General features: G+C 43.1%; 1 protein-coding gene across 1 annotated transcript in view; it reads left to right on the top strand.

The window, feature by feature from the left end:
* ABCA13 (ATP binding cassette subfamily A member 13) overlaps positions 1-21848 on the top strand; it is a 369210-nt gene that overhangs the window by 283308 nt on the left and 64054 nt on the right. The window contains exons 53-55 of the mRNA XM_025853136.2: positions 3849-4102; positions 8978-9170; positions 11480-11589. Of these exons, the coding sequence (XP_025708921.1) occupies positions 3849-4102; positions 8978-9170; positions 11480-11589 (557 nt within the window). The remainder of the gene's footprint in view (positions 1-3848; positions 4103-8977; positions 9171-11479; positions 11590-21848) is intronic.

The raw sequence follows: 21848 nt of genomic DNA, 5'->3' as shown, positions 1-21848 counted from the left end.
TTCTTTTTCAAGATTCCTCTGGCTATTCGGGGTCTCTTCTGGTTCCATAGATATTTTAGGATTATTTGTTCCATTTCTTTGAAAAAGGTGGATGGTATTTTGATGGGGATTGCATTGAATGTGTAGATTGCTCTAGGTAGCACTGACATCTTCACAATGTTTGTTCTTCCAATCCATGAGCATGGAACGTTTTTCCATTTCTTTGTGTCTTCTTCAGTTTCTTTCCTGAGTATTCTATAGTTTTCTGAGTACAGATCCTTTGCCTCTTTGGTTAAATTTATTCCTCGGTATCTTATGGTTTTGGGTGCAATTGTAAATGGGATCGACTCCTTGATTTGTCTCTCTTCTGTCTTGTTGTTGGTGTATAGGAATGCCACTGATTTCTGTGCATTGATTTTATAGCCTGCTACTTGACTGAATTCCTGTATGAGTTCTAGCAGTTTTGGGGTGGAGTCTTTTGGGTTTTCCACATACAGTATCATATCATCTGTAAAGAGTGAGAGTTTGACTTCCTCTTTGCCGATTTGGATGCCTTTGATTTCTTTTTGTTGTCTGATTGCTGTGGCTAGGACTTCTAATACTATGTTGAATAGCAGTGGTGAGAGTGGACATCCCTGCCGCGTTCCTGACCTTAGGGGAAAAGCTCTCAGCTTTTCCCCATTGAGAATGATATTCGCTGTAGGTTTTTCGTAGATGGCTTTTATGATATTGAGGTATGTACCCTCTATCCCTATACTCTGAAGAGTTTTGATCAAGAAAGGATGCTGTCCTTTGTCAAATGCTTTTTCTGCATCTATTGAGAGGATCATATGATTCTTGTTCTTTCTTTTGTTAATGTATTGTATCACGTTGATTGATCTGCGGATGTTGAACCAGCCTTGCAGCCCAGGGATAAATCCCACTTGGTCGTGGTGAATAATCCTTTTAATGGACTGTTGGATCTTGTTGGCTAGTATTTTGGTGAGAATTTTTGCATCCATGTTCATCAAGGATATTGGTCTGTAATTCTCCTTTTTGATGGGGTCTTTGTCTGGTTTGGGGATCAAGGTAATGGCCTCATAAAATGAGTTTGGAAGTTTTCCTTCCATGTCTCTTTTTTGGAACAGTTTCAGGAGAATAGGTGTTAGTTCTTCTTGAAATGTCTGATAGAATTCCCCTGGGAAGCCGTCTGGCCCTGGGCTTTTGTGTGTTGGGAGACTTTTGATGACTGCTTCAATTTCCTTAGTGGTTATAGGTCTGTTCAGGTTTTCTATTTCTTCCTGGTTCAGTTTCGGTAGTTGATACATCTCCTAGGAATGCATCCATTTCTTCCCGGTTATCTAATTTGCTGGCATAGAGTTGCTCATAATATGTTCTTATAATTGTTTGTATTTCTTTGGTGTTGGTTGTGATCTCTCCTCTTTCATTCATGATTTTGTGGATTTGGGTCATTTCTCTTTTCTTTTTGATCAGTCTGGCCAGGGGTTTATCAATCTTGTTAATTCTTTCAAAGAAGCAGCTCCTAGTTTCGTTGATCTGTTCTACTGTTCTTTTGGTTTCTAGTTCATTGATTTCTGCCCTGATCTTTATTATTTCTCTTCTCCTGCGGGGTTTAGGCTTTCTTTGCTGTTTTTTCTCTAGCTTCTTTAGGTGTAGGATTAGGTTGTGTGGTTGAGACCTTTCTTGTTTCTTGAGAAAGGCTTGTATTGCTATATACTTTCCTCTCAGGACTGCCTTTGCTGTATCCCAAAGATTTTGAACAGTTGTGTTTTCATTTTCATTGGTTTCCATGAATTTTTTTAATTCTTCTTCTATTTCCTGGTTGACCCATTCATTCTTCAGTAGGTTGCTCTTTAGCCTCCATGTATTTGAGTTCTTTCCGACGTTCCTCTTGTGATTGAGTTCTAGTTTCAAAGCATTGTGGTCTGAAAATATGAGGGAATGATCCCAATCTTTTGCTACTGGTTGAGACCTGATTTGTGACCTAGGATGTGATCAATTCTGGAGAATGTTCCATGGGCACTAGAGAAGAATGTGTATTCCGTTGCTTTGGGATGGAATGTTCTGAATATGTCTGTGAAGTCCATTTGTTCCAGTGTTTCATTTAAAGTCTTTATTTCCTTATTGATCTTTTGCTTAGATGATCTGTCCCTTTCAGTCAGGGGGGTGTTAAAGTCCCCCACTATTATTGTGTTGTTGTCAGTGTGTTTCTTTGCTTTTGTTGTTAATTGCCTTATATAATTGGCTGCTCCCATGTTAGGGGCATCGATATTTACAATTGTTAGATCTTCTTGTTGGATAGACCCTTTAAGTAGGATATAGTGTCCTTCTTCATCTCTTATTACAGTCTTTGTTTTAAAATCTAATTTGTCTGATATAACTGGGTGGAAGGATTTTATTCCTTGGGCCAGAATGATCGGGGTCAAGTCCGGGCCCTACCACAATGTGGCCTGAACACATTGAGCCTGTTTCCTGAGTGGTGACTGGGTTTACCTCTCAATACTCTATACATTTATTGAGGGAGTGAAATGCAGTGAAGTTCCATTAAGGTTGGAACACATGATACTTTGTGGAAAGTCCTAGTGGGTGATGGTTAACATGGTAACAGTTCTAATCTCATTGTCAAATAAAGCTAACATTCATAAAACACCAGATGATAAAAAATAGTATATTTTATGGGAGATGTTGAATTTTTATATACATTTAATTTAAAAATGATATTGTCCAAATATATGCAGCCTGTCATATATATTTTTATTTTCTTTGCGATTTTATACAGTTTGCCCTCGCTTTCCATCTGCTCCCTTATTCGTCCTTCTCCTTGTAATTACGCTTAATGGTAACAAGTTTCATAGAGACAACTACATACACTGAACATTTACTATACGCTAATTTCGTACTAGGCATCTTACATGTCATTTGCCTGCTCATGGCGACAACTCCCAGTATTGTCCGCTTGTTCGAACACTCACGTGGCCTGTGGCTCGGGTTGTTACCTGTATGTGTTACCTGGGCTTCTGTAACACCTGCCGCAGGCTGGGGGGCATGACCAGCTGATGCTGTTGCTCACCGTTCTGGAGGCTGGGCATCTGAGATCGAGGTGCCTGCTGAACAATCCGCTCTTGGGCGGGACCTGCTTCCTGGCTTGGAGATGACCTCCTTCTTGCTGTGTCCTCGCACGGCAGAGAGAGGAAGCTCTGGTGTCTCTAGCTCTTCACACGAGGGCACTGATCCCATTGTGGGGGCTCGGTTTTCCTGACCCCATCTAGCCCAATCATCTCCCTAAGGTCCAACCTCCTAATACCATCACAATGGGAGTTAGGGCTACACCTGTGAATTTCGGGGGCACAAATATTCAGTCCATGACATTTCACCATGGGCCCCCCAAATTTATGTCCTTCTTGCAGGAAAAATACATCCAATCCATCCCAACAGCCCCCAACGTCTTGACTTATCATAGCTTCAACCCGAAAGTCTTTAGCGAGGTCTCACCTAAATCAGGTGCAAGCGACACTTTAGGCATGATGCATCGTGAGACAGAATTCCTCTCCACGTGTGAGCCTGGGAAGCACACCAGTTATGTGCTTCCAGCGTACAGCCACGGGACAGGCTTAGGACAGACATGCCCGTTCCAAAAGTGGAACTCGGGAGGAAGAAGTGGGTGGGGACTCCCAAGCACATCCACCACCCAGCAAGGCAAAACCACCAGACCTGAGGCTTGAGACTAATCCTCTCCGGTTCGAGGCCCATCTGCGCCTGTCACTGAGTGGCTGGGGCAGGGGCGTACCTGGACACAGGACCAACAAGGGCAGACGGAGGGTGTGAACAGCTTTCGATGTGATTTATTTTCCCTTTCTCTCACTGTACAGAACTTACAGAACATCTACGATGTCCTCAAGTGGATCTTCACCATTTTCCCTCAGTTCTGCCTGGGTCAGGGACTAATAGAACTCTGTTACAATCAGATCAAATATGACCTGACCCACAACTTTGGCATCGATTCCTACGTGAGCCCCTTTGAGATGAACTTCCTGGGCTGGATCTTTGTGCAGTTGGCCTCACAGGGCACGGTGCTTCTCCTCTTGAGGATTTGGCTTCACTGGGACCTTCTGCAGCGGCCACGGTATGTCCTGTATGGCTCAGCCGGGAAGGGCACCACCTGTTCAACAAAGAGGGAGAGGAAGCTCCATCCTGGAGATTGCAAGACAAACAATGTGTCCGATCCACATGATACATGGTGCTAATGAGTGAAGATTTTATGTTGCTTTTTCTTCTCTTTCTGTCTCTGTTTCTTTTCTTTTTTGATTGATGTGAGTCACCAGCACAGGGAAGGAGAACGTCAAAAGATATAGTGCCAGCCTGCAAGATCGTTCTAATTATTTAGTTGTGCCCTTTGAAATTGCTCAATTTCCCTCTTACTCTGATTGTAGCGTCTAGGGCAAATTTAGTTGATACCATAACAAAATTAATTAATAAATTGATTTTTTAAAGATTTTGTTTATTTATTTGAGAGAGAAAGAACACGAGCAGAGTGAGGGGCAGAGGGAGAAGCTCACTCCCCGCTGAGCAGGGAGCCCGATGCAGGACTCGATCCCAGGACCCTGAGATCATGACCTGAGCCGAAGGCAGACACCTAATGACTGAGCCACCCAAGTGCCCCTCACATAATTTATTTTTGTAGCTAAATGACTTTAACTCCCAACAGCAGGAATGGATAGAAGGTCAGCACTGATAACCACTTGCCCTTTGCCAGATCCTGCCTGTTGCCATTGATGCTGTGTTCTTCTCTTTGTTAGGTGACGATGAACCTCAGGTAGCACAAGAAATATAGTGTAATATTTTTTAATTCTAACATTTACATATATCCCACATATAAATACATAATTGTATATAGTATGTATATTTTATTTATATTTACGTTGATGTGTATATATTTGTAGATATAGAACATGGTCCATCTACACACACACACACACACACACACACACACACACACGTGTCTATTATTCTAAGTGGGATTTAAGGTGGCTTTGCACAGGTGTCTAGAGTATTGTCAGATAACACATTATAGACACATAGGGAGGAAATATGCTTTGCTGTGTCGGCCTCACAGTGTGTGTGTCTCCTTGTGACCCACGTGGCCCCCATCCATTGCCTTGGTCTCTCTAAGAGCTGCACGTGTCTCTCTGAGGATCCGGGATGGATCCTTCATGGAGAAATTACTAATTAGGATCATGTCACTGGAGAACCTGTTAAGGATCGTGGACACCTTATGAATATTTTGTGATGGTGCCTTTATAGAATTGTTCCCGTTAGTCATTTCAAGACATGCTTCCTTTAGAATTCCTTTCAATCTGCTAGAGCAGCGAGCCGCATTGAATATAAATCCCAAATCTCTCTCGAATTGGCCACAATCCCTCTGGAGTCTGTGGATTTCCAGTATCTGACTGAATTTGGAAGAGAATTCTGAGTGCCTTTCAAACATAAGTGGTTCCTTGATCGGCCCTCACGAGTTTAATCTGTTTTAAATAAAATCTAGACCGTAGAATCCCCTTGGGTGGATTTCAGGGTGCCCCATTCTCTCTGGGAGAGCATCAGAAGACTTCTTTTTAAAAGAGAAAACTCCAACAAACTGAGGGTTCTAGAGGGGAGGGGGTGGGGGGATGGGTTAGCCTGGTGATGGGTATTAAGGAGGGCACGTGCTGCGTGGAGCACTGGGTGTTATCCGCAGACAATGAATCGTGGAACGCTGCATCAGAAACTAATGATGTAATGTATGGTGATTAACATAACAATAAATAATTAAAAAAGACAAAAAAAAAAAAAGAGAAGACTCCCTGTCTCACTTGGCGGAGCATTCGTTCCACTGTATTTTAGAATAATGCCTTTGCTATCCACAGCGAATCATCAATATTTATTGTTCTTTGTCAGTGTAGGGGCCACAGGACACTGAAATGTAATCTGATTGAGACACTAGTTGCCTGCTACCTCCTTATGGATGTCTACTACAGTGCGGTCTCGCTAAATTAATTTGTTTTTTAAATCCACTTCTGGGAGCCTCTGGGTGGCTCAGTCGGTGAAGCATCTGCCTTCGGCTCAGGTCGTGATCTCAGGGTCCTGGGACAGAGCCCTGCATCGGGCTCCCTGCTCAGTGGGCCGTTCGCTTCTCTCTCTCCCACTCCCCCTGCTTGTGCTCTCTCTCTGTCAAATAAATAAAATATTAAAAAAAAAAATAAGTCCATGTCTGGCCAGGTCACTAATCATTGACAAAAGAAGAAAATCCTATGTTCTTAGCCACGCCCCCTCAAGTCGGGCACCTCATGCCCCGTGAAGCTCTCCATGATACCCCCTTCGGCCGCCATGGGTGACATTTGCCTCTGGTCATCTGCTCGGTCGGGGCCCCTGGCGGGACTGGCCTCCCCCGCCCCCAGCACCCACCTCGTGCTGCTCCCCACCTCCCAGGGCTGGCCCGATGCCTTCCCAGCCTTCCTGTTGCAGCCCATCTCTCTCTGCTGGGGCCAGAGTGTCGTTTTATAGTGTTTACCTGTCACTCTGCTCTGCTTGACCTTTGTGCAGGGCATGCCGTGCACTGGTGTTGAATCATGCACGTAAAGAGGAAGATGCTCCCCTTCCCCGCACCTGGGAGGAATAGTGCCCGTCCCCCCGCACCCCCCAGCCAGCAGCGTGTCCATGAGCAAGTGCAGACACCTCCTTGCTGTCTGCCCCGGCCGGCCGTGGCCCTGAACCGTGTCTGCTGAGGGTCTTTGGTTGTCGGCTGAGAATCCAAGTCTCCATGAGAACCTGAGCCCGGGCCGAACACCAGGCAGGCTGGGGGCGTTTGGGGGTGTTCTCGCCTACTCTCTCCGGCCTGGAGCTGATCTGGCCCTGTGTGCCCGAGGTGCTGGCTGGGTGCGAGCAGGCATGTGGCCCGGGAAGCATTTCTCTGCAGCTGTTGGGCATTTCGACTCTCAGGTGCCCGGGCGTCTCCTTCCTCTGTAATATAGACCTTGGTGTTGTGTTTGTGCTTGTCAGCGTCTCCATGACCCGTGTCATTAACCACTCTGGACATAACCACTGTTCTTGGGTGTTTTTTTTTTTTTTTTTTTACACATTAAAAACCATTACTTTTTATTCATTAAAATACATTAAGTTCAGGGGCGCCTGGGTGGCATGGTTGAACATCTGACTGTTGGTTTCAGCTCAGGTCATGATCTGAGGGTGGTGGGATCGAGTCCCGGTTGGGCTCCATGCTCACCGGGGAGCCTGCTTGAGATTCTCTCTCCCTCTCCCTTTCCTGTAGCCCCCCGTAAAATCAATCAATCAATCTTTTTGTAAAATACCTTAAGTTCACACTTAGCCTAAAGCTATGCATTTCAAATCCACCACATAATCTTGTTCCCAATACAGAATATAAGAATTGCAGAGCATTCCTGTGCTGATATAATGATCCTGGAGTACTGATTTCTGTAATTTTCCACCGATCTTGGTTTTTTCTCCAGTGACTTGTTTCTCGTGCTTTTGAATGTTATATGAATGGTGTCATGCAATAGATACTTCTGAGTACCTAGGTATATTCGCTCGTCTTCTAGGTTGCATGTTGAATAGATTCTGTTTTTGTTCAAGGGTGATTTTAGGCACAGAAAATGTAATGCAGGGAAAGGACCTAAGGCACTGGGAGCTTTTATTTTAAATATTTTATTTTATTTTAAATGCCTTTTTATCTCAGAAAAGTTGAAGACTCAGAAGAAATTGCAGAATTTATACAGAGTCCCTGTGCACCCTTTACTCAGCTTCTCCCAGTGATACCGTGATTAATTTGGTCGTATATTACATGACAGTATCACATTGGCAAAACCAGGAAGTTGATTTTGGTACAACCTTAACTCGGGGGTTTGTACCCATTTAATGATTAAAATGTTGGCATGTTAACAGTGTACAGGAGAAATTGAAATTTACTTTAAAGTTAAAATGTGCCGGGTTGAAAATCATAAGGAAGATTGAAAAAGGAGCAGCTCAGATTTAGAGCAAATAAATTTGAATTGAATATTAAATTTGTATTCACCTGATAAATACTTATTAAATCTATTATGCATGGTGTTGTGTGAAGCACTTGCTGTACAATCCCTTTACACAATCCAGAGTGTTCTATGTAACTCTAATGTTTGGGTTTTTTTATGTACAATGCACTTTAAAGATTTTTATTTATTTATTTGTCAGAGAGAGAGAGCACAAGTAGGGTGAGCAGCAGTGGGAGAGGGAGAAGCAGGCTCCTCACTGAGCAAGGAGCCTGATGTGCGACTCGATCCCAGGACCCTGGGATCATGACCTGAGCCGAAGGCAGACGCTTAACGACTGAGCCACCCAGCTGTCCCTGTACAATGCACTTTACTTAAGTGACCTATTTGCTAAAAATGCTTAGACAAGATGACTCCTTGTAATAATTTTGTGATACATTCTTTTTCCACCTTGCACAGGAGCCTGGCCTTATTTTATTATTCCTAAAATTGAAAGGCAGCTCTAGTTGAGCCTCTGTCCACTTCGCTGTCTTTTAGGAACATGAATGTTTCCTTCTCATTAGGGGATGAATGTGGACTCTTGCTTGTTGTTTTTTCTTTTTCTTTTTCTTTTTGATTAAGATTTTATTTATTTTTTTGACAGAGAGATAGAGAGAGAACACAAGTAGGCAGAGAGGCAGGCAGAGGGAGAGGGAGAAGCAGGCTCCCTGCTGAGCAGGGAGCCGGACGTGGGGCTCGATCCCAGAACCCTAGGATCATGACCTGAGCCGAAGGCAGATGCTTCACCAACTGAGCCCCCCAGGTGCCCTGGACTCTTGCTCGTTATTAATCACAATGGCAGAAGTACGGTGTGTGGACCGGAGCTGACAGTGCAGGCTCAAGACCGCATCTTCTGTTTCGACAGGTCTCTGACCTTTCTGTCTCTCTTAACTCTTCCATTTCCAGTTCTCATGTGTGAATTAACTCTTACTTCATCTTCCCAGGGGTCAGTCTGCCGTCCAAGCCACAGTCACATCTTCCAAGGACCTAGATGTTGAAAAAGAGCAAACAAGAGTGTTGAAAGGAAGAACCAGTGAAGACCTTCTTGTGTTATACAACCTTAGTAAAAGCTACAGAAGCTTCTTTAAGAGGACCACTGCTGTGCAAGATATTAGTTTGGGCATACGAAGAGGAGAGGTAAGGACGTTCTATTTGTGCCCCTTTCTGTTACAAACCCATGTATCTCTGTGCATTGGATTGTGTTAGGCTCAGGATATCTGCGATCGGAGCCAAGAGCCTTCGAATTTCTGGAATTTCTGCAAAAATCAGTAGACACAGAATCTGAGTAGAGAGTCTATTGGCTCTTTCCCCAGCGAAAACTTTGCTGACTGACGGATGGGGTTTATTCTGTTTCGTAATGTTAAAAACTTCATGTGATTAAAGAGTTTTAATCATTGTTTATGCTATGGGATGACATTTTATTGAGTACAAATACTTTATCAGTTCAATTAATTCAGGGAACCTCTTCTAACTCTAACTTGGACTGCCATTCTTTTTAACTGGCCAATTAAGCCCATCTAGTAAAATGTTCTTTGGGAAAGGGAAAGAACACTCACACCAAAGCAATAGCTCAGAATTTTTTTGCCATGGATATGGCATTAATTCTCGTAGAAATGTTTAATCAGAACTGATAGAAGCCATGCAAATTGTTCCTGATTTGTGCTTAATTGCATAAAAAGAAATCAACTCTGAAAGTGATTACCTTTAATTAACTGTTAAAAATAAGAGGTACCTTGCATTCATATTGTTCCCAGCTCCTGAGAGACTCGAGGCAGGTTACATGGTTACGTGATTGGCGGCCATGCTGCACTGTGAGCAGAGAGCAGGTGTTTCAGAGAGGACTATTCAGAGGGAAAAAGAAGCCTGGGGACCAATCTAAGTTGATCCAGGAGTAGCCTTACGTGCTGCACTGTGGTTTGTGGCTGAAGAGGACTGTATGCTAAGGAAGGAGTTTTTTTGGCCACTCAACCCAAAGACTAACTCTGCAACCTTTGGCATCATATTGACTATTTGTTTTACCTCTACTTCAAAAATCATTTTTAGTTTTGCCATTACTTGTCGGGGTAGTTTTAAGGTGAAGGGTAAGAGAAAAACTTGGAACACTTCATAAGGGAGATGCTCCAGAGATCTGAGATGATCCGAGGTGCCACTTACATTTGAGTTCTGGTTGCTGGACTTTTTGTGGACATGGTTTAAATGCTTAGATGTGAAATGCTTTGTAAGAGCCAGTGGAAGAGACAGAGAAGACTGAGCTATGTCCCCGTCCCTCTAGGAATGAATAACTGGGTAGGAAACAGAAGACCATGATCACGTAGCATGTTAGGTAATGGCAAGGTGAGGTTAGAAGCGCGTGAGTGGTACTGCCTTAGAGCTGTCAGTCCAGAAATGGCAGCTGGGTCCATGGGTTGGATGGTGGGAGAGATCCAGTCGAGATGGGGGGAACATGGCTATGAAAGCAGGTGGTAATTCAGGGAAGCACCTGTCATCCAGAGGTACCACATAGGGTCCTGTGGTAATTAGGTAGGGCCAGCGCCAGGAAAGCCAGAACAGGCACTTTCCCAAGATTCAAGGAGCAGGGAAGTCAGCTGTGGTCAATAGACAGAAAGCCAGCTGATGAACCACACAGACCCAGTCTCCACCACAGAATCTCTAGCTAAGAACATACTGACAGATAAAGACGAGGTCTAGAAAAGACAGCAAGAAGGCCATTTTTCACCTGGAATATAAGACAACATTGAACCAAACACTCCCCCCCGCTCCCCCCCCCAAATGTTGATGCTGAGTGTCAGAGTTTAGAACTAACCGTTCTCTTCTTGACTCATGTCAGGATCAGCTTAGAGTCCGAGTTGGGGGTGGGCAGAAGGGGAGGGAGAGTGGGGAGAATATTTTAAGAATGTACTTTATATTTTGAAGATTTTATTTATGTGCGAGAGAACACGCACATGCGAGTGCAGGACGGGCAGGGGGAGAGAGAGAGAGAATCTTGAGCAGACCCCGTACTGAGCAGGGAGCCTGATGTGGGGCTCGATCGTATAACCTGAGATCATAACCTGAGCCAAAACCAAGATTCAGAAGCTTAACCAACTGAGCCACCCAGGCGCCCCGAGAACGTACTTTAAGCGGTGTCCAGAGGATAATGATTACAATGATGTGAGTTTCAAAAACTACCACCTTCCACAAAGGGACACAGTTAGGACCTTGTTGGGACTGCCCCCCAGAGGACGGGGGATCTCAGCACGATCCTGGTAGTTGGCATTCACTTCTCACCCTCTGGAGTGTTCCTTACACAGATTCACTCATCGCAGGTGATTGTCGATATGGTCACACCACTCAGACGCCACGGTCTTCTCCAGAGTGCTTTGTACAATCGTGTGGTTTTAAAGATCTGGGAGTATCAGAAACCAAAAATGTCTGCTCTGAGCTGGCTGCTGCTTCTCTCCTTTCAGTGCTTTGGGCTCCTGGGGCCCAACGGGGCCGGGAAGAGCACCACATTCAAGATGCTGAGCGGGGATGCCCCTCCGACCTCAGGACATGCTGTCGCCAGGACTCCCACAGGGTAAATCCAGATGCGGTCATTCTTGCTGCCTGACACACAGCCCGTGTTCCCTCAGTCCTATGCCTGGAGTCTGAGATGCACTTCCCTCCAGATTCACCCTCCAGTTGGCTGCCAGGTGCCTCTCCTCAGACAGGGAAGAGCTCCAGGGCCAGTGAGATAAGGTCCCTACATCTGGCCACAGGGTCAAGGACATGTCTGCAGAAAGCACGCAGGGCTGCCCTCTTTTGTGGCCCCTGATGGGCTCTGGGTGTCTGGCTGCTGACACAGGTGAGTGGGAAATGGCCAGGGGCTGGCTCTTCTTTCTTCACCAGCAGATCCAGCTTCAAACACCCCCACCCATGGGACAGTGGCCCCAGGGGGCTATGTGGTTTCCCTCTTTCACCACCCAGACCCCCTCTTTCAGGGGGTTGACAGCTTTGGACCGGGGAGAGTAAACGTATGAAAATCCAGACGGTGGCATCTGGGGAAGCAGGGAAGACATCTATCCCCCCTTGCTGCAAATACTATGGAAGATTGTGGGTGTTCTGCATGCCGCAGACTGTCCGAGGCCACCGGGTCCCGTGGGGGCTCTATGGGTAACCCCACAGAGTCTTATCTCCACGTGTCACTCCTAAAGCAGCCAGTTAGGGTGCATATCACCTCATTCTCTGATTCCTTCCGAGCTGCACTGCTGACTTGGGGACATGGACCCGGGGGTGTGGGTGCCATCAGAAGTGTGGTCATCGAGTCAGATGAGGTGCTGACTTCTCTGTCCCTGCTCTGGTCAGGGCCGTTAGAGGTTCTTGTCTCTCCAAAGAAGGAGAATCCTGGTTCCAAACCTCTCTGGAGGCTGGATTGGCTGCTTGCTTCTTGCTGTAAGTTTGCCCAAGGAGCTGACTTGCCCCAGTTGCACTAACTAAAATCTCCCGCTTGCAAGTTTAGGGCTCTTTCCGGGCGGGCCCTCTGCATGCCGTCATGTGAGTCCCAAAACGGATGTTTCCATGGCTCCCTCTATATGCTCACTTCTTCCTTTCCATACCGGATTATAAGGTCCCTGGCATATATCTTTTTTTTCTACTGCAGCAAATTCACTGCAACTTGACAATGTTGATAATAGATTTCAGACATCCGTTGCTCAACTTACATAAGGAAAACCATGTCCTCCGAAGGTCCTTCTATAAATAGCTCCCGTCTGAGTACCGTAGTTGATTTCATAGCCTGTCTGTTGGGGTCACCGAGTCACTTTTAAGTATGCCTGGAAATAATGCACTTGAGATTTGTATATATGGGTTCAAATAGAGTAATTGAAAAAAAGTTGTTCAAAAATATTAAAATCACCCATGAATTGGCTAATTCTTTGCATCGACAAATACTTACTGTCCTTCTATGATGTGCCAGGCAGTGGGAGATTTTCTTGGACTCTTAAAATGCAGTGTTAATATTTACATGTCTCCTGCTGGTGTAATTTATAGACATACATTCATATTTGTGTGTATGTATCTAATTTTTAAAAAAGATTTTATTTATTTGAGAGAGAGAGAGAGAGAGGGCGAGAGAGCAAATGAGCAAGTAGAGGGGCGGAGGGTGAGGCAGAAGCAGACCCCCTGCTGAGCAGGGAGCCCAATGTGGGGCTCAATCCCAGGATCCTGAGATCATGACCTGAGCCGAAAGCAGACACTTCATCAACAGAGCCACCCAAGCACCCCTATATCTAATTTTATCTATCATCTGTGTGTGAAGTATGGGTGATTAAATGTGTTTGTGTGGAGAGATGCATATTTTAAAATCAGACAAGAATACAAAGATCATTTATTTGGTATACTTCATTTACATTATTCCACGAGCATCTCCCAATCCCCTTCCATAATAGTTATTGTTTTAATTTTTTACAAATCTGGTGGGCATGAAATCTCATTGTTAAATTAATTCGCACTTCTTTGATTATTCATGAACTTACTTGCATGCTTTTCCCAAACATTTATTTGTTTGGTAGGTTTCCTTCCTGCCAATTTCCTGTCATGCCCTTTGTTCTTTTCTCTATAAGGTTGTCTGTCTTTTGGTTACTCATTAATGTAAGAGTTTTTCATACATTCCACTGGAAAGTAATCTTTTTTTTAATTTTAATTTTATTATTTTTAAAATTTTTATTTTTAAAATTTTACTTAAATTCAAGTGTAATATTGGTTTCAGGAGTAGAATTTAGTGATTTGTCACTTACATATAACACCCTGTGCTCATCCCAACACATGCCCTCCTTAATTCCCATCACCCAGTTAACCCCTCCCCTCCAGCAACCCTCAGTTTGTTCTCTATAGTTAAGAGTCTCTTATGGTTTGCCTCCCTCTGTTTTCATCTTATTTTAGTTTTCCTTCCCTTCTTCTACGTTCATCCATTTTGTTTCTTAAATTCCACATCTGAGTGAAATCATGTATTTAACTCTGTCTGACTTATTTCGCTTAGCATAATACCCTCTAGTTCCATCCTCCTCATTGCAAATGGCAAGATTTCATTCTTTTTGATGGCTGAGTAGTATTTCAGCCAATGAAAAGTACATTGTATATAAAAAATATATACAGTGTATATATACACCATATATGTACATTGTGTGTGTCCATATATATATCTATGTACATCTTTTTTAAATTTTTTTTTAAAGATTTTATTTATTTGACAGAGAGAGACACAGTGAGAGAGGAAACACAAGCAGGGGGAGTGGGAGAGGGAGAGGGAGAAGCAGGCTTCCCGTGGATCAGGGAGCCCGATGCGGGGCTCAATCCCAGGACCCCGGGATCGTGACCTGAGCCGAAGGCAGACGTCTAACGACTGAGCCACCCAGGTGCCCTTTATCCATTCATCGGTCGATGGACATTTGGGCTCTGTCCATAGTTTGGTTATGGTTGATAATGTTGCTATAAACATTAGGGTGCATGTGCCCCTTCAAATCAATATTTTTGTATCCTTTGGGTAAACACCTAGTGGTACAGTTACTGGATCGTAGGGTAGCTCTATTTTTAACTTTTTGAGGAACTTCCTTACTATATTCCAGAATGGCTGTGCCAGTTGGCATTCCCACCAAATAGAAACTAATCTTTTGTATGTATTATGTGTTTTAAGAATTATCTTTCAGTGGTACCTTGAATTTTAACTTTGTTTTATAAGTTTGTGTGTGTAGATGTTTGCAGTTTTGATGAAGCCAATTTATCATTTTTTCCTTTGTTATTTCTTATTCTTTGAATCTTAAGAAATTCTTCTCTTTCTAAGGTCATAAAGCTTAACATTCTTGTATTTAATTTATATTTAGAGTTTATATTTAGAAACACTGTGTGGTAGAAATATAATTTGATGTTTTTCCTTTTTTTTCAAATATAGGTATTTATTTTTTATTTTTAGAGAGAGTGAGAGAGAGCAGGGGGAGAGGGGCAGAGGGAGAGAGAGAATCCCAAGCAGACTCCAGGCTCGGCTCAGCACAGAGCCCCACGCAGAGCTCGATCCCATGACCCTGAGATCATGACCTGAGCCGGAATCAAGAGTCTGAGGCTCAACTGACCGAACCACCCAGGCGCCCCTTGATTTTTTTTTCTATCCTGAGTTCCAGTTTGGTTAATGCCATTTTTTCACCACGGTGTCTTCTTGTCCATCAGTCGGAAGCACTTCTCTATATACCGTGTCCTCAATATGCTGGGGCCCTTGGCCTTGATTTCTCTTGCTTCGTGATGCATCCCACATAGCTTCCCTGCCTGTCTGTCTTCTGAGTTCTTGATTTTCAGAATTGTTTGAACTCCTTTGGGACCTTTTTATTATTTTTAGGATCATTTTACCACTCACTGTAAAAAATGTCACATTATTTACATTTTGATTGGAATTGCATCGCATTTATACTATAATTTGAGGAAGTTGAGATCTTGATGAAATTCTGTTTGCCTTTTCCATGACTGTAGTATATATAGACATTTATTTAGGTTGTTTAAAAAATAACATTTATTTATTTATAAAAGATTTTATTTATTTATTTGAGTTTATTAGAGAGAGAGGGCAGGAGCACGAGCAGGTGGAGGGGCAGAGGGAGAGGGAGAAGCAGACTCCCCACGGAGCAGAGAGCCCAACTCGGGACTCGATTCCAGGACCCTGAGATCATGACCTGAGCCGAAGGCAGACGCTTAACCTGCTGGCCCATCCAGGCACCCCTAAAAAATACATTTAATTATACTTTGTAGTTTTCTTTACAGAGTGCATGCATATCTTTTTCAGATTTATTCATCCAGATGAATTTGTCTCTATCAGGAAGTATTTAATCTCTTAATGGTTTGTTCTTTTGAATTTCTTCTCGTTAGATTTTCTCATAGCTTGGGACTCCGCTAGCTGGCCTCCCAAGTGAGTGCGTTCGTGTGTTTTGCGTTTGCTCTCTTTTCCTATGTGTCGCCTTCTGTCAGTTGGGTGCTTCCTTCCCCCCTTGATTCTCCAGCTATCCCATGCAGAGCCAGGTCTTGTGTTGAAGGATTTGGGGTCCCAGCCTGCAGCTATAGGGGAGACTGTCCCATTCCCAGTCACGGCACAGCTTCGTCTGGGTGCTGTGCTGCTGACCAGCCTGGAGGATTAGCAGCTTTCTTGTACCCCAGGTTCCCAGCCCGCTTCTCTCAGCCTCGCTCAGGAGAGGTGGGGCTGTGCTGTAGACCCAGCTATCACACCGGACCTGGTTCTGGTCCCTCTTCGTCAAACAGGAGTGCGTTTGGTCCCCATGACCTTGCAGGGGCCAGACTCCTAGCTGCTTTATGTAACTCAGATCGGAAACCCAGCAGGCAGTGGCTCGAGATCCTGCTCTAGGGTTCTTCTTGTTTCTAATGCCTGGAGATATTTGAGTGTGTGTTTCTTTTCTAGACACTAATTACATAGCCATGAAGGAAGCAAATAAAATCTATTCACCATTTTTTGCGTGTACAGGAAGACATGTAAAGCATTGTGTCCACAGTTTCCATTGAGATTTTAATTGCTTTTATGTGGCATTTATAGATTAATTTGTCAAGGACTGAAATTTTTATTCTGTGTCTTCTCTTCTGCAAACCTTGCACTATCCAAGAACTCTCAAAATAATATGAAATGGCAGTACATCTACTGCTCACTAGGGTGGAAGTATTCGTTTTACTAAATGTGATGGTTTGGAAACCATGTACATATTATTTGTCTTGTTAGTATTATTTTGTAATTTTATTTAAAGTTCTTTAAGGCAAATCTTAAATTTCTCATTTTAGCATTCATACAAATGAACATTTTGTAGTTCTTTTTCTTTTGACATCTTGATGTCATTAATGGAAGATTTTTGATTACTGAGCTCTTCTTACCTTCCCGCAGTAAACTTAATTTTGTTATGGATGTACATTTCCTTTTATTTACTAAATTTTGTGTAGAATTTTAAATTTATGATTCATAAGAAAAAGTAGGTTGCTGTTGAAAACTTTCATTTTCTAACCTTCCTGTTGAATTATTCCTATTTTTAATTTCTGTTGTAATTTTGACTATACTTTCTTAAAGACCTATTTACTTAATTTAAAAATTTTAACTACTGCAGGGCGCCTGGGTGGCTCAGTCGGTGAAGCGTCTGCCTTTGGCTCAGGTCACGATCCCAGGGTCCTGGGCTCGAGCCCTGCATGGGGCTCCCTGCTCAGCGGGGAGCCTGCTTGGAATTCTCTCTCCTTCTGCCCCCCGCCCCTCCACTCTCTCTTTCTCAATCTCTCTCAAATAAATAAATAAATACATAAATTTTTTTGACATAGTAAAAATGAAATAATTTTAGACTTGCCAAAAAAATAAAAATTTTTTTTAAAGATTTTATTTATTTGTTTGAGAGAGAGAGAATGAGAGACAGAGAGCACGAGAGGGAAGAGGGTCAGAGGGAGAAGCAGACTCCCCGCTGAGCGGGGAGCCCGATGCGGGACTCGATCCCGGGACTCCAGGGTCATGAGCTGAGCCGAAGGCAGTCGCCCAACCAACTGAGCCACCCAGGCGCCCCCAAAATGAAAAATTTTTAACTACTTCTAACTTCTAACTAATTCTAACTTCTTGATTTGAGTGATTTTTAAAGTCTTCCTTCTCTAAATAACTTATCAAAACATTAAGTCTATAGATACTCTTCTTTGTCCAGCTCTACCTTGGCCCTGAAAATGTAAAAAGTGGTATTATTGCTCTTACTGTCCTTTAAATGACATATATAATTTTGAGTTAATCTTTCAGCAAGTTTCATAGAAGAACATTTCTGATACTCAAAACCTTGTGTTTCTTTGTTTAATTTTTTAAAAAATTTCCTTTTAAGAAACTTTCCAATGAAGTATAAGTTACAAAGAGAAAAGAAGTTCTCAGTGAATTTTTACAAAGCAAATACACTTTTATAATATGTACCTAGCTCGGAAAGAACCAGATTGATACCCCTTAGACCCTTCAGATCCTAGAGTAACTCCTAGCCTGATTTTTTTTAGGGAGGGAAAGGGGGAGAGGTGTGGAAGGAGAGAGAGAATCTCAAGCGGACTCCCCGCTAAGTGCAGAGCCCCATTCAGAGCTCAATCTCACGACTCTCCTGAGATCATGACCTGAGCCAAAATCAAAGAGTTGGATGCTTAACCGACTGAGCACCCCGGTGCCCCCTGATTTTTTTTAATGTAGCTTAGTGTATTATTATAAGATCAACACTTCTCTAACCAAGACTCAGGCTAATTAATAGAATTTTGACTGCTAACCCAGAACCACTCTGTGTGCCCGTACCAATTACTACCTCATTCTTCTAGAAGATTCTCTGCAGCTTTATCACCCAAGGTTGTCCCTAGACGCCATTTGTAAATACTCAATACAACCTTCACGTCCCTCAGTCTGCAGGTCTCTCTCCATCTCTTTCTTTTCCTTGTAATCCTCCTGTTGATCCCGCGCCATTGAACTAGGAGAGAGAGCAGTCTGTAGGCTTTGCTGGTTGAGTACAGACGGTGAAGTTTCACATGCTTCTCTGTCCTCTCTTGCAAGGTGCAGCTGGATCCAGAGGCTTAATCAGGCTCAGGTTCCTATTTAAACATGTTGACCGCTTTATTATGTCGTTAAAGTACATGACTTAGGCATGAGTCAGTAGGAGGTAGTGTTGTTTACTTTCCTCAGGGGCACATCCTGTCTGGTTCTCACTCTGTACTTACTTATTTATTACTGAAATATAATTGACGTATAATATTGTGTTGGTTTCAGATGTACAATGTACAGATGTCAACAGTTTTGATGCCTCATGCCGAGGTTAATGCATTCTTTCCACGGGGACTACACGACAGGGATATTCCAACTCTTATCTTTAGTTTTCATTGACTAGCTGGGATAATTTTATACGGAGTTGCTCTCACCACATTTTATTTGATTACTCAGAGTATATAGTTAATATTAAAAATGACAGAAGGGTGCTTGTTATTTACCATTTTTATTTACCTATTTTTCCAGATAATCAGTTTCCAGCCATCCTCAGAGGTGGAAAAATTAGGGTTGGTTTGGTGTTGATAATGCCATCCCAGTTTCATTCTGACAGATGTAGAATACATCTGAAAAATCACAGAGTTTTCTTCGTGCCTGTTTTCCCCTTTTGCTTCTTAGGATCTCTGTTTTCCTGCCTCTCCCATTTCCCGCTTGTCTGGTTTCCTCCCCTGTGTACTAGGAAGGATAACTCACAGGTTTGAATGGAATGTGCTGAGATCTTCTGTAAAAGCCACCTTGTCCAATAACAGGCATGGACTCTGATTTAAGAAATATTTGCTTCCCTAACTTAAATGAAGACGTTGGAGACCTGAGAACCTGCCCCACTCCAAATGCTACATGCTTACCCATTACGCTGTCTGAGTTGACTTTCTTTTTTTAAGGATTTTATTTATTTATTTATTTGAGAGAGAGAGAGAGAGACACAGCAGTAGCAAGAGGGACAGAAGGAGAGGCAAAAGGAGAGAGAATCCCAACCAGACTCCAAGCTGAGCATGGAGCCTGATGCAGGGCTCGATCTCATAACCCTGAGATCATGACCTGAGCTGAAACCAAGAGTTGGGACGCTTACCCGACTGAACCAGCCAGGCATCCCTGTCTGTGTTGGCTCTTTACTGTTGTAATTGCTGTGTCTATGGGCAGAGAATACAATTATTCTTTGGTTGGTCTGTGTCAATTGATAAAATGTCAGTGTTTGGAACTATCGTGTTCAATAGCAGGAAATAGAACTGATCGGTTGGGTGAGTGTTTAAGGTATGTGTGATCCTGGTGAAGACTCTGAAAGGGAATCCCATGTATGGAATAGAAGCTGTCAAGTTACTATGCTATTGATTTTCCCTGCAATTGTAGAAGGAAGAAGGTGTTGTTTTGTTTCTTGGGTGGTGTGCGTGCGTGCATGTGTGCGTGTGTGTGTTTCCCTAACTTCTCTATTTACCAGTACATATGGACAAAAGAATCCAAATTTCCAAAGCAAACAAAAAATATATGGTCTGTTTTCCTCATCCCTGGAAGCCTGACTCTTGTTCCTAATGCCACCCCATCATTTGTAAACTAATTGGAAAATGAAATTCAAATAGCTGTTCTTGAAAGAAAGAATACATTTACATCTCCTTAATGGCCTGCAAGTCCCTTATTATACTACATATCTGTGTAATTAGTTTAATTATAACTAAATCACACTTGCATTAATTATATTTTTAACCTTGATTATTTGTAATGTTAATTACACATTGGTATTCAAGGAATTAAATGGGTAATTAGAACACAATGGAATGTTTAACTCTATAGAGAGCTGGTATACATCTTCCTGCCCCTGAAACTCATAACTTACTGCTACCTAATTGGAATACATTGATACAGTCATTCATTATTTTAAGGCCCCCTTTGTGTCTTTTTTGAGGTTATATTATCAGGAACAGGGCCCTTCTCATTGCTTGTTTAATTTATTAACATCTATGAATGTGTGTCCTCCAATTTGAGATGTCTACAGAGTTTCATAACTGACCATTATAATTTGGTTTAAATTATCTTGAGCTTCTGGTACAATGCCAGTGGTCACAGATGGGAAGACTGCAGGCCAGTGATCACATGCGTTTTTATTTGGCCAGTACAGCGTATGCATTTTGGGATTGGACTGCACTTGGTCAGAATGTAGACTTCCTAGTTTTTCCCAGTCCCCACCCCTCCACATTGCCTCGCTTCTGACACCATCAGATGTGTAGGTGGACCGTTTGTGGCCCCTAGACAGAATAAATGCTCATCACGGTAGTTATAATGTACTGTGACTCTAGGCTTCACCAAGCGTTACGCTACATGAAGGGCTTGGCGTTTTTGATCTCATCTGGCAGTTGTAACAGCCTCGGGGAGAGGACCTCATCCTGACTGAACTGATCAGGAATCTCAGGTGCAGGGCATTACGTGGTGTGCCAGGAGTCAGACTTCTGAAAAGGGGCGGAGGATCTGAATCTGAGCTTTCAACGTAGAACTTACCAGATCGCTGACTGTTGGAATTCACAAGGACTAAGGTGCTGCGTCAGAGCCAGCCGATGCCGGCCTGGCCCTTCCTGGAATCAGACTCTGGAAGTTTCCAGAGGGATAAGTTGTGCAGCCTTACCACGAGGCCGTCACCCCTCGGTCCTGGCTGCATTGTGTTTGCAGGCTGTGTCAGCTTTGTGCTGGTCCTGCTGATTTATGATTATCCACAGGTAAATATTTACATGGTGAAAAGGAAACCAAACAAAGCCCAAGCCTTATTTGCATATTCCCTTTTAATTTACCTCTCTTACCTTTTCTTGATCTGGTTTTTTTTCTTAAGATTTATTTGTTTATCTTAGCGAGAGAGCACAAGTGGGGGGGGAAGGGGCAAAGGGAGAGGGAGAGAAGCAGACTCCCTGCTGAGCAGGGAGCCTAATGTGAGGTTCGATCCCAGGACCCTGGGATGAGCTGAAACCAAGACGCTCAACTGAGTGAGCCACCCAGGTGCCCCTACCTGTTCTTCATCTTGATCTTTACTTCTAGTTTTTGGTAAGACTTTCACTCTGATCCCAATAATAACTATATATATGTATATACATATATAAAATATTTCTTTCAAAAGAGCTTATATATAGCAAAACTTTTACCTTTTCAGACATAGATACACTCAGATTATGGTACTTATCTGAGTATGTATTGGCCATATATATGTGTGTGTATGTACATGTGTATGTGTGTGTGTGTAATATAATAACATATAATATAATGTATGTAATTATATGTGTAATTTTTGTGGTAAAACAGACACTTTTTAAAAA

Source organism: Callorhinus ursinus, unplaced genomic scaffold (assembly GCF_003265705.2).
Source record: "Callorhinus ursinus isolate GAN/ISIS: 27379988/994484 unplaced genomic scaffold, GSC_fseal_2.0 scaffold60, whole genome shotgun sequence".
Lineage (NCBI taxonomy): Eukaryota > Metazoa > Chordata > Mammalia > Carnivora > Otariidae > Callorhinus > Callorhinus ursinus.
The sequence above is the reverse complement of the archived record's forward strand: the minus strand, read 5'-3'. Positions and strand labels throughout refer to the sequence as shown.